The sequence below is a fragment of the Somniosus microcephalus genome, chromosome 1 (assembly GCF_052327205.1).
Source record: "Somniosus microcephalus isolate GS21.2 chromosome 1, FLI_Smic_1.0, whole genome shotgun sequence".
Classification (NCBI taxonomy): domain Eukaryota; kingdom Metazoa; phylum Chordata; class Chondrichthyes; order Squaliformes; family Somniosidae; genus Somniosus; species Somniosus microcephalus.
This window is the reverse complement of record NC_140987.1, coordinates 21,392,868-21,406,719: the sequence shown is the minus strand read 5'-3', so window position 1 is coordinate 21,406,719 and position 13,852 is coordinate 21,392,868. Positions and strand designations below refer to the sequence as shown.

Sequence of the window (13,852 nt, the reverse complement as noted above, 5' to 3'; positions counted from 1 at the left end):
TAGAAATGAGAGTGAGCGCCCCCGGTGGCTCAGCTGGTTTCTCTGGTTAAGTACCAGAACCACAGCGACTGGGAAGCTCTCGGGTTCCATTACTGGTCTGCAATGAGTTAGCTGATCTCGCCCTGGGCAGCAGGAGGGGCTCTACCGTGGGACTCAGCCAATGACCAACGGCGAGGGAGATAGAAAAACAATTAAAATGGCCCGGGTTCTCATTTCCCCAATGCTATCCAGTGGCCACTGCTGAAAGGCTGTGTGTGTTGGGTGATGACAAGTTCAGACAGGCTGTTCCTCCCACCCCATGCCCCACCAGAGGTCGGATAACACACTCCGTCCGTCAATGATCGAACACGAAAACTCGCCATTAAAGTGAGGCACCCAGTCAATACATTCTGGGGACTGGGGGGCGGGGGGAGAAAAGAACATAAGAAATTGGAGCAGGAGCAAGCCATTCGGCCCTTCGAGCCTGCTCCGCCATTCAATGAGATTGACATAAGAAAACTACTAGGCACTTGGTCTAAGCGTTAAACAAAGCTTTAATCAACTGTTTTACAACATGGAGGTCTAGTTGTGTCCTTCACTAGTTCCTGTTAAGAATGTCCTGCGCAAGCTGGGCCCGTGCCCGAGTATTTATACTCTCCCTGGACAGCACCACCCGCAGGCCGCTCAGTATTATTTCATACGTCTTTCTTTCATGAATGACTGATTCATGTCAGAGATCATGGATGATCTGCTGCCTCAATTCCATTCACCGGCCTTATCGCCATATCCCTTGATGCCCTTACTAGTCAGAAATCTATCGACTTCTGTTTTGAATATACCCAATGACTGAGCCTCCAAAGCCCTCTGGGGTAGAGAATTCCAAAGATTCACAAGAAATTTCTTCTCATCTCAGTCCTGAATGGCCTACCCTTTATCCTGAGGCTGTGGCCCCTGGTTCTAGACTCCCCAGCCAAGGGAAACATTCTGCCAGCATCTATCCTAATTTTGTATGCTTCAATGAGATCCCCTCTCATTCTTTTGAATTCAAGAGAATACAGGCCTAGTTTACTCAATCTCTTCTCATACGACTGTCCCGCCATCCCAGGAATCAATCTCGTGAACCTTCGTTGCACTCCCTCTATGGCAAGTATATCCTTCCTTAGGTAAGGGGACCAAAACTGTACACAGTACTCCAGGTGTGGTCTCACCAAGGCCCTATATAATTGGAGTAAGACTTCTTTACTCCTGTACTCAAATTCTCTTGTAATGAAGGCCAGCGTACCATTTGTCTTCTTAATGGCTTGCTGCACCTGCACATTCACTTTCAGTGACTCATGTACAAGGACACCCAGGTCCCTTTGAGCATCTGCATTCCCCAATCTTTCACCATTTAGGAAATACTCTGCCTTTCTGTTTTTTCTACCAATGTGGTTAGCTTCACATTTATCCACATTACAATCCATCTGCCATGTTCTCGCCCACTCACTGAGCCTGTCGAGATTCCCTTGAAGCCTCTTCACATCCTCTTCGCAACTAACACTGCCACCTAGCTTTGTGTCATCAGCAAATTTGTAAATGTTACATTTAGTCCCCTCATCCAAATCATTGATATAGATTGTGAATAGCTGGGGCCCAAGCACCGATCCTTGCGGTACCCCACTAGTCACAGCCTGCCATCCTGAAAAAGACCCGTTTATCCCTACTCTTTGTTTTCTGTCTGTTAACCAATTCTCAATCCATGCTAGTATATTACCCCCAATTCCATGTGCCCTAATTTTGTTCACCAACCTTTTGTGTGGGACCTTATCGAAGGCCTTCTGAAAATCCAGATACACCACATCTACTGGTTCCCCTTTGTCTACTCCACTAGTTACATCCTCAAAGATCTCCAATAGGTTTGTCAAACAGGATTTCCCTTTCATAAATCCATGTTGACTCTGCCCAATCTTACTTACTATTAGTTTCTAAGTGCCCAGTTATTGTATCCTTTATAATAGATTCCAGCATTTTCCCAACTACTGATGTGAGGCTAACAGGTCTGTAAGTTCCCTGTTTTCTCTCTCCCTCCTTTCTTAAATAGCGGGGTTACATTTGCTATTCTCCAATCTTCAGCAATCATTCCAGAATCTATAGAATTTTGGAAGATGACAACCAATGCGTCCACTATCCCAATGGCCACTTCTTTCAAAACCCTAGGATGTAAGTCATCCGGTCCTTGAGGTTAATGAACTTTTAGTCCCATTAATTTTGCTAGCACTGTTTTTTTACTAATAATAATTTCTTTAAGTTTCTCGTTCTCACCACACCCTTGGTTTTCTTGTATTTCTGGGAGGTTTTTTGTGTTTTCCTCCATGAAGACAGAAACAAAGTTTTTATTTAATTTCGCTGCCATTTCCTCATTCCCCATTATAAATTCTCCCGTCTCTGACTGTAAAGGGCCTACATTTACCTTCGCCAGTCTTTTCCTTTTCACATACCTATAGAAGCTTTTACAATCCGTTTTTATATATTTCGCTAGTTTGTGCTCCTATTCCATTTTCCCTTTCTTTATCAATTTCTTGGTCCCCCTTTGCTGATTTCTAAAAAGATCCCAATCCACAGGCTGCCCGCTTTTTCTGGCAACTTTGTAAGCTTCCTCCTTTGACTTAATACTAGCTTTAATTTCTTTTGTTAGCCATGGTTGGATCACTTTTCCTTTTGGGTTTTTATGCCTTAGAGGAATGTATGTTTGTTGCAAATTATGCATTATTTCCTTGAATGCTAGCCATTGTATGTCCACCTTCATACCTTTTAGTGTAGTCTCCCAATCTACCATGGCCAACTTGTCCGTCATACCCTTATAGTTTCCTCTGTTTAGATTGAAGACCTTAGTTTCAGATTGGACTACATCACTCTCAAACCTGATATAAAATTCAATTATATTATGGTCACTTGTCCCTAAAGGCCTCTTTACCACAAGATTATTGATTAGCCCTTTCTCATTACACAGTACCAGATCCAGAATAGCCTGTTCCCTGGTTGGTTCCTCCACATACTGATCCAGGAAACCATCTCGCATGCAATCCAAGAATTCGTCCTCCACACCATTAGTGGTAATTTGATTTGCCCAGTCAATATGTAGATTAAAGTCCCCCATGATTACCGTATTGCCCTTGATTGATACTGTGCCCTACATTACCATTACTGTTTGGTGGCCTATACACAACTCCCACCAATGATTTCCACCCTTTGCTGTTTCTTAGCTCCACCCAAACTGATTCCAGTTCTACATCACGATCTGCCGAGCCAAGATCTTTTATCTCTACCGTACCTCATCCCTTATTAACAGCACTACGCCACCTCCTTTTCCTTTTTGTCTGTCCTTCCTAAATGTTGAGTACCCTGGAACATTCAGTTCCCAGCTTTGGTTACCCTGCAACCATGTCTTTGTAATGACAATTACATCATACCCATTTACTTCTATTTGTGCCATTAATTCATCCACCTTGTTGCAAATGTTACGTGCATTTAGATAAAGTGCCTTCAACTTTGCCTGTTTAATATTTTTCTGCACTTTGACCCTCTTTACTGTTGGCCTTTGTTTCTGCTCCCTACTAGTTTTGCTGACTACTTTTCTAACTTGCACTTCCAGCTTTGTTTCTCTCTGTTCTGGGCTCACACTTAGGTTCCTAGCCCTTTGATAAACTAGTTTAAATCCTTCCCATCAGCACTAGCAAACCCCCCTGCGAGGATATTGGCCCCGGTTCTGCCAAGGTGTAACCCGTCCAGCTTGTACAGGTCCCACCTTCCCCAGAATCGGTCCCAAAGCCTCAGGAATTTAAATCCCTCCCTCCTACACCATCTCTCCAGCCACGCATTCATCTGGTCTATTCTCCTATTTCTGCTCTCGCTAGCACGTGACACTGGGAGTAATCCTGAGATTACTACCTTTGAGGTCCTGCTTTTTAATTTATTTTCTAGCTGCCTATATTCTGCTTGCAGGACCTCGTCCCTCTTTCTACCTATGTCGTTGGTACCGATATGGACCACGACCTCTGGTTGTTCAGCCTCCTCCTTCAGAATGTCCTGCAGCCGCTCAGTATCAAAAGGAAAGATACTTGCGTTTATATAGTGCCTTTCATGATCTCAGGACCTCCCAATGCGCTTTACAGCCAATTCATTATTTTGGAAGTGTAGTCGCTGTTGTAATGCAGGGAAACGCAGCAGCCAAAAGGTCCCACAAACAGCAGTGATAATGACCAGATAATCTGCTTTACATAGAAACATAGAGGATAGGAGCAGGAGTAGGCCATTCGGCCCTTCGAGCCTGCTCCGCCATTCAACGAGATCATGGCTGATCATCCAAACCCTAGCACCCGGTCCCTACACCGACAGCCATCCCACACAAGCCCTATCCCCGTAACCCCACATATTTAATCCCCCCTAACACTAAGGGCCAATTTTTATCATGGCCAATCAACCTAACCCGCACATCTTTGGACTGTGGGAGGAAACCGGAGCACCCGGAGGAAACCCACGCAAACACGGGGAGAATGTGCAAACTCCACACAGACAGTCACCCGAGGCCGGATTTGAACCCGGGTCCCTGGCGCTGTGGCAACAGTGCTAACCACTATGCCACCGTGCTGCATTGATGTTGGTTGAGGGGTAAGTATTGGCCAGGACGCTGGGGATAGCTCCCCCTGCTCTTCTTCTAAATAGTGGCCGTGGGATCTTTTACGTCCACCTGAGAGAGCAGGCGGGGCCTCGGTTTAACGTCTCATCCGAGAGACGGCACCTCCGACAGTACAGCACTCCCTCCGTACTGCACTGGAGTATCAGCCTGGATTTCTGCGCTCTGGTCTCTGGAGTGGGACTTGAACCCACAACCATCTGACTCAGAGGCGAGGGTGCTACCCACCGAGTCACAGCCGACACCCAAAGTGAGAAATGAGTATTTATCTGAAATAGTGTGTTGAGGGTCACAGTGCTGTTTTTGCCCTCACATACTTCAAATCGGGATTTTGGTTTGGTTTGTTTGCCTTTCTAAAGAATATTTCATCCTCAGTTTATTCCACGCTCTGTGCGAGTCGTATCATTTTCAGTACAGTGACTCTACAGATTAGCTTGGAGAAAATGGCTCAAATCCCCCTGCTTCTGGAAAACATAAATTTGCTTTAAGGACTTGGACTGTTCAGCCTTGAAAGAAGGTGAACGAGAGGAAACTTTATGTAAAAGTTTACAAGACTAAATGGGATAGAAAATCCTGAGCACTATTTCAATTTAGACCATTACTGCAGGCCAATGGGATACAGCTATAAACTGGATCATGGCAACTCCAGGACGCACATTTCCACACAGAGTGGTCAATATGTGGAATGGTATCCTGGGCGGTGGAGGCAAAACACTGAAGGCAGGCAAAATGGTGTGATGGGTAGACCACAGGTTTTTAATGGAAGGGTGGGCTAGCTGTGTCAATACTCTTTTATCTGTAGTAACCTTGGCAATTAAAGGCCCACCTCATAATATTCATGCTGCGCTTTCAAGCAGGTATGCAGACAGGTTTACCTTGTCTAATCCAGGAAACGTGGCTCGACCTTTGGCCTGCAGCTGGTCCTCCAGTTCCTGCACACTTTGTCTAAGGGTTGACTGAACACAGCTGCATGCAGCTTCAGGGAACATCTGGGATAAGTCATACAACTGGCTGCAAAAAGAAAAGGAAAAAAAAAACTGACGTGAGTGCAATCCCTAGAAGCGTAATGCAAACATTTCTCAAAGCTGGCTTCCTTGTTAAATACTCTCATTGGGTTTCTACACTCCTTTTAAGCTGCTTGCTGGGGGTACGGTTCCACATTACTTGCGGCCCTCCTGTAACTCACCCAAAGTAGCCGTTTTTCACACGCAAGCCTGGAAAGCTGAATGACTATCCGACCTTATGGGGCATCGCAGCCGAACCAATTGCTGATTGCACGATAGCGATCAGAAGCAGGACCCCAAGGGACACGGAGGCCAAGTGGCTAACATCAGCACAGGTGAAAGAGTCTAACATGGGAGTTTCCTGCCTACACCAGCCGAGCCATCGGAGGACTAGGTTTCCCGTTTGATTAGCTGAAGGTGATCCGAGTTTGAGCAGATATTCTTCCTCCCTCAATAATAAAATAACATTGCCCGAGTGGGAAGCTGGCAACCAGAGAGAGAAAAAAATAAGCCACCCTTTTATACCGAGGAAGATGGAGACACAAAAGCTGCTGGCTATTATAGCCATCTCATTCCTGCACTTTTCTCTAATCTATGTACATATTTCTTCCTTTACCTCCATTTCACTGTTCAGCAGTCTATAATAAACTCAGCAACAACTTGCATTTCTATAGCACCTTTAGCGTGGTAAAGTGTCCCAAAGCGCTTCACAGGAGCGTTATCAAACAAAATTTGACACCAAAGGAGACCTTAGGACAGGTAACCAAAAGCTTGGTCAAAGAGATAGGGCCAGATTTTCAGTGTGCCGTGAGGTAGGCTTTCAGGCGTGCGGGGGGAGCAAAAATCCCGAATTCGGGGGTCCCGACACCATCCCGCCCAAAACCCGCCTCCACGTAAGTCTTAAGGGAGGCGGGTACCCGCCCCGCACTGGGACCCACCGACCCGAGGCGGGAAGGGATTAGTGCCAATTAACTGCCTGTTAACAGGTAGTTAACAGGCAGTTTTTAGCCTAATCCCTATTTTGAGGGGTGTTGTGTGGGATTCCCGACGGCTCCAAACCACGCCAGGTTGGAGCAGGCGGGCCGTCGGGTTGAAGGACTTGGAGGGGTCGCGATGTCGGTGTTCAGGTGAGTGATGGGTGCATGAGTGCAAAGGTAAGTGTGTTTGGTGTGTCTAAACTGTGTAAAGAAGTTTTACTTACCTGTACTTACCTTAACAGCCTTTCTTCCTCTAGGCTGCGGGAGTCCATCACTCAGCCGGAACTGAAAGCTGAACGGCTGCGATGTCAAAAGTGAGAGCCTGCAGCTTTCATTGCCGGTGAGAGTTCTAACTGAGTCTGTGTAGAAGGACTCAGGTTAGAAGTCAGACTGTCAGTGTTTGACAGCTTCAAACAGCTGTGAAACACTGATATTTCATCTGTCAAAAACTCTTGCCAGATGAAATTTCAGTCTGTTACGTCACCTGTTGCCGGGTGGTCCTTAATTGGCCTGCTGAGCCCGCTGGGTGGGCTCAACAAGGTCAATCAAGGGAAAATTGTGTCGATTGGCCGGACGTTGATGGAGGCGGGACTAAAACCCAAAAGTTGTAGTCCCGCCTCCTTCCCGACAGCTTAAGGAAAATCCAGCTCATAGGTTTTCAGGAGCGTTTTAGAGAAGGAGAGAGGTGCAGAGGGGCGGAGAGGTTTAGGGAGGGAATTCCGGAGCCTAGTGTCTAGACGGTTGAAGACGCAGCCACCGATGAGGCGAAGGAAATCGGAGATGCACAAGGGGCCAGAGTTGGAGGAACACAGAGTTCTCGGAGGGTACAGAGATGGGGAGGGGCGAGGCCATGGAGGGATTGGAACACAGCTCCCTTCTTAATCCTTAATCCGAAAATGTTTTTTTCCCACCGAGTGGTGCATAAAGAGAACAACTGCACCAACAGCCCCTGCGGCAGGATGATGCCAGGGATGGCACGTTTCCCTCCCCAACACAACAGCACTTAGGGCTTATTGTGGAACACCTAGCGCTGCCCAGGCTAACACGGACAACAGGGATTGATCCTGGTCCTTTCCTATTCTGAATGGCTCTGCAATTCCACTGGATAAACTCAGCTAAATTTTTATTTTATTTATAAGAGCTAATTTTCAAATCTTTTATTCAGGGATAGCCACCTTGGAAACGGCACTTGTGATTAGCAGCATGGCTGTCTGACCTCCAGTTCGTGTCCACATGGATTGTAAAAGTTTAAAATTTCATACCAAACCATATAATGTCAAAAAAAAGGAAGGCAGATTAGTATCTGAACGGCAATAGATTTGGAGAAGGGGAGGTGCAACGAGACCTGGGTGGCCTTGTGCACCAGTCGCTGAAGGTAAGCATGCAGGTGCAGCAGGCGGTTAAGAAGGCAAATAGTATGCTGGCCTTCATAGCGAGAGGATTAGAGTACAGGAGCAAGGATGTCTTGCTGCAGTTGTACAGGGCCTTGGTGAGACCACACCTTGAGTATTGTGTGCAGTTTTGGTCGCCTTATCTGACGAAAGACGTTCTTGCCATGGAGGGAGTGCAGCGAAGATTCACCAGACTGATACATGGGATGGCAGGAATGACATATGAGGAGAGATTGGGTCGATTGGGCTTATATTCGCTGGAGTTTAGAAGAATGAGAGGGGATCTCATTGAAACTTATAAAATTCTAACAGGACTAGACAGACTAGATGCAGGAAGGATGTTCCCGATGGCGGGGGAGTCCAGAACCAGGGGTCACAGTCTAAAGATAAGGAGTAAGCCATTTAGGACAGAGATGAGGAGGAATTTCTTCACCCAGAGAGTGGTGAACCTGTGGAATTCTCTACCACAAAAGGCAGTGGAGGCCAATTCATTAAATATATTCAAGAAGGAGTTAGATATATTTCTTAAGGCTAAAGGGATCAAGGGACATGGGGAGAAAGCAGGGACAGGGTACTGAGTTTGGATTTGGTTGGGATTACGGAAACATGGCTCAAGGACGGCCAAGACTGGGAACTCAACATCCAGGGGTATTCGATATTCAGGAAAGATAGGCAAAAAGGAAAGGGAGGAGGGGTAGCATTACTGGTTAAAGAAGGGATTAACACAATTGTAATGAAGGATATTAGCTCTGATGAGGTGGAATCTGTATGGGTAGAATTGAGAAATACTAAGGGGAAAAAAACATTAGTGGGAGTGGTATATAGACCTCCAAACAGTAAGGCGGAGGTTGGGGATGGCATTAAAAGGGAAATTAAAGAAGCGTGCAATAAGGGCACAGCAGTCATCATGGGTGACTTTAATCTACATATAGATTGGGCTAACCAAATTAATAACAATACTGTGGAGAAGGAATTCCTGGAGTGTTTACAGGATGGTTTCCTGGACCAATATGTCGAGGAACCAACCAGAGATCAGGCCATCTTAGACTGGGTATTATGTAACGAGAAAGGATTAATTAGCAATCTTGTTGTACGAGGCCCCTTGGGTCGGAGCGATCATAATATGATCGAATTCTTCATTAAGATGGAGAATGAAGTCGTTGACTCAGAGACTAGGGTCCTCAATTTAAATAAAGGAAACTACGATGGTCTGAGGAGCGAGTTGGGTAGGATTGATTGGGGAATGGCACTCAAAGGGTTGACGGTGGATAGGCAATGGCAAACATTCAAAGACCGAATGGATGAGCTGCAGAATTTGTTCATCCCAGTCTGGCATAAAAATAAAACAAAAAAGGTGACTCAACCGTGGCTAACAAGGGAAATTAGGGATAGCATAAGATCCAAGGAGAGGACATACAAATTGGCCAGAAAAAGCAATAATCCTGAGGATTGGGAGCAGTTTAGGATTCAACAAAGGAGGACAAAGGGATTAATTAAGAAGGGGAAAATAGAATATGAGAGTAAGCTTGCAGGGAACATAAAAACTGACTGTAAAAGCTTTTATAGATATGTAAAGAGGAAAAGATTGGTGAAGTCAAGCGTAGGTGCCTTGCAGTCAGAATCGGGGGAATTTATAATGGGGAGCAAAGAAATGGCAGACCAACTAAATACATATTTTGGTTCTGTCTTCACAAAGGAGGACACAAATAACCTCCCAGAAATACCGCGGAACATAGGGTCTGATGAAAGGGTGGAACTGAAAGAAATCAGTATTTGTAGGGAAATGGTGTTAGGAAAATTGATGGGACTGAAGGCCGATAAATCCCCAGGGCCTGATAATCTACATCCCAGGGTACTTAAGGAAGGGGCCCTAGAAATAGTAGATGCATTGCTGGTCATCTTCCAGAACTCGATAGACTCTGGAACAGTACCCATGGATTGGAGGGTAGCTAATGTTACCCCACTATTCAAAAAAGGTGGCAGAGAAAAAGCGGGGAATTATAGACCGGTAAGCCTGACATCGGTAGTGGGGAAAATGCTAGAGTCCATTATAAAAGATGTAATAGCAGAGCACTTGGAAAGCAGTGACAGGATCGGACAAAGTCAACATGGATTTACAAAAGGTAAATCATGCTTGACTAATCTACTGGAATTTTTTGAGGATGTAACTGGTAAAATAGATAAGGGAGAACCAGTGGATGTGGTGTATTTGGACTTTCAGAAGGCTTTCGATAAGGTCCCGCATAAGAGGTTAGCGTGCAAAATTAAGGCACATGGGATTGGGGGCAAGGTATTGACTTGGATAGAGAACTGGTTGGCGGACAGAAAGCAAAGAGTTGGAATAAACGGGTCGTTTTCCGAGTGGCAGGCAGTGACTAGTGGGGTACCGCAAGGATCGGTCCTAGGACCCCAGCTGTTCACAATATATATTAATGATCTGGACGAGGGAATTAGATGTAATATCTCCAAATTTGCAAACGACACAAAGCTGGGTGGGAGGGTATGCTGTGAGGAGGATGTCGTGAAACTCCAGTACGATTTGGACAGGTTGGGTGATTGGGCAGAAACATGGCAAATGCACTATAATGTGGATAAATGTGAGGTTATCCACTTTGGTGGCAAAAACAGGAAGGCAGATTATTATTTGAATGGCAATAGATTGGGAGAAGGGGAAGTCCAAAGAGACCTGGGTGTTCTTGTGCACCAGTCGCTAAAGGTAAGCATGCAGGTGCAGCAGGCGGTTAAGAAGGCAAATGGTATGTTGGCCTTCGTAGCAAGAGGGTTTGAGTACAAGAACAAGGATGTCTTGCTGCAGTTGTACAGGGCCTTGGTGAGACCGCATCTTGAGTATTGTGTGCAGTTTTGGTCACCTTACCTGAGGAAGGACGTTCTTGCCATGGAGGGAGTGCAGCGAAGATTCACCAGGCTGATACCTGGGATGGCAGGAATGACGTACGAGAGATTGTGTCTATTGGGCTTATACTCACTGGAGTTTAGAAGATTGAGAGGGGATCTCATCGAAACCTATAAAATTCTGTCAGGTCTGGACAGACTAGATGCAGAAAGGATGTTTCTGATGGCCGGGGAGTCCAGAACCAGGGGTCATAGTCTAAGGATAAGGGGTAAGCCATTTAGGGCTGAAATGAGGAGGAATTTCTTCACCCAGAGAGTGGTGAACCTGTGGAATTCTCTGCCACAGAGGGCGGTGGAGGCCAGTTCATTAAATATATTCAAGAAAGAGTTGGATATATTTCTTGAGGCTAAAGGGATATGGGGAGAAGGCAGGGACAGGGTTCTGAATTTGGATGATCAGCCATGATCTTATTAAATGGCGGAGCAGGCTCGAGGGGCCGAATGGCCTACCCCTGCTCCTATCTTCTATGTTTCTATGTCTATATAAAAGAACAGGATGAATTCTATGAGAATAGGAAGTTTTCTAACATGCTTTAAACACCTAAATATCTAAACATGCATCTAAATTTTAAAAAAAAACAATTACAGTGCTCTTAAGACCGTCTCATACTTACGGCACCATCCTGTCAATTGTCTTCAGCTCTGCTGGACGCTTGGTTGCCAGCTCCCCAACATATTCCCACAGGAATCCAAACAGTTTCTGCCAACAGACAGGACAGATGCAGTTGAGGGATCGAGAGAGATGGTGGAGAGGGAGAACTGGGCGTCATCAGGATAAACGTTGCCGAATGAATCTTCCTCTGCTTCAAATACTTATCCAATTTTCCCTTAAAGGATGCAACGGTCTTTGCCTCAACTACTACTCCTCGTGAAAAAGGTTTCCCATGCTGCAACTACCCTGTCTCAAAGAAGTTTCTCCTAACCCTTCTGCTCAATCTTAGTGATAATTTTAAATTGATGGCCCCCCCCCTCGTCGCAGACTCAGGTGAAATTCCTCATCCCTCTATCAAAACCCTTCATCATGTGACAAACCTATTAAATCTTCTCTCAGCCTTCTCCGTTCGAGTGGAAATAGCCCCAGTATCTCGAGCGTCTCCTCATAATTATAGTTAACCATCCCTGGCATCAGTCTGGTACATCTACACTGTACACCCTATTGTTTAATGTCCTTTCTATAACGGAGCACCCAAACCGGCACACAGGACAGTAACTGTGGCCTAACCAATGTTTTCTACAAACTATGACTTCTTTAATCTTGTACTCCACGCGCCTCTTTATAAAACCCAGTGTGCCGCTGGCTTCTTTTACGGCTTTCTCTACCTACGCTCGCACTTTCAGGAAATTGTGGGTTTGAACCCCCGAGGTCGCTCTGTTTATCCACACCCTTCAGTGTATTCCCATTAAGTGTACAGTCGCCATTCCCAAAATGTGTTACGTCACACTTTTTCCACCTTAACATCGCTTCTGCTGCCTGTCTGCACATTCCATTAACCGGCCCATGTCTTCCTGAAACCCTGCGCTGTCCTCCTTGCTGCTTGCCAACTTTTATGTCACCAGCATATTTCAAGATTGTGTTTCCTATGGTCTAAATCATTTATATCCACACACACACACAATAAAACTAGAGCCAGCACTGAGCCATGGGGCACACCAGTTGTAGGCGGATAATTCTACAATCAGTACAAAGAAGGTTCACTTGGTTAATCCCGGGGATGAGGGGGTGGTCATATGAGGAGAGGTTGAGTAGATTGGGACTCTACTCATTGGAGTTCAGAAGAATGAGAGGCGATCTTATTGAAACATATAAGATTGTGAAGGGGCTTGATCGGGTGGATGCGGTGAGGATGTTCCCAATGATGGGTGAAACTAGAACTAGGGGGCATAATCTTAAAATAAGGGGCTGCTCATTCAAAACTGAGATGAGGAGAAACTTCTTCACTCAGAGGGTGGTAGGTTTGTGGAATTTGCTGCCCCAGAAAGCTGTGGAAGCTACATCATTAAATAAATTTAAAACAGAAATAGATAGTTTCCTAGAAGTAAAGGGAATTAAGGGTTACGGGGAGCAGGCAGGAAATTGGACATGAGTCTAGGTTCGGAATGGTCATGGCCCTGTGGGTAGTGGAGTGGGCCCAGGGGCCGTGTAGCCTGGTTCTGCTCCTACTGTGTTCTAATTCTGTGTTAGATTTCAGGAGATGGTTTTATTCCTGTTCCTGGCTGGGGTGGAGATCGCCTTTACAGAAGGTAAGTACTATAGAAAATATAGGGACAGCGTGATCTCCTGGAAGAATTTTGATCGCCTAGATGGGTCGGAGAGGAATTTCCCAGGTTTTTTTCTCCCAAATTGGCCATTGGGTCTTTATCTGGTTTTTCGCCTCTCCCGGGAGATCACATGGGTTCGGGTGGATGCACAGTGATAGAAGATTTGAGGTTAGGATCAGATCAGCCATGATCCGATTGGCCTACTCCTGCTCCTATTTCTTATGTTCTTATGTTCTTGCTGCTGGCTACTTATGGCAGAATCGCAAGCAACATCTTCACACGTGCGTTTGTGGGATCTTGCTGCGTAGTAAAGCAGTCATTGCCCACAGAGCAGCCACTGCACTCCAAAACAGTAATTCACGGTGTGAAGCACACTTGAAACTGTGCCGAGAGACGTGACAAGGCTCTATGCAAATACAGAACGATCTAAACTGTATAGGAAGCGGAGCTGGAGGGGCAGTTTTACAACATGCAATGCATATTTCACAACTCTCCCTTGCAATTAATCACACGTTCATGTGTTGATATATTTTATGGTGCAGCGCACAGGGCAGCTTAGAAATGACAGAATTAGCATACAAGTGTTTAATAAGGCTGGATGGATATTTTGCTGTTTTAATGGAGCTTTAAAAAGTGTTTATTTTAAGAACCTCTGTT

At 45.6% G+C, this 13,852-nt stretch overlaps 1 protein-coding gene across 1 annotated transcript in view; it reads right to left on the bottom strand.

Moving 5' to 3' along the window:
- The window catches only part of nop14 (NOP14 nucleolar protein homolog (yeast)), a 72,944-nt gene that overhangs the window by 27,563 nt on the left and 31,529 nt on the right, over positions 1-13,852 (bottom strand). The window contains exons 11-12 of the mRNA XM_085974636.1: positions 11,551-11,636; positions 5,527-5,662 (exon numbers count right to left, since the gene is read on the bottom strand). Of these exons, the coding sequence (XP_085830762.1) occupies positions 5,527-5,662; positions 11,551-11,636 (222 nt within the window). The remainder of the gene's footprint in view (positions 1-5,526; positions 5,663-11,550; positions 11,637-13,852) is intronic.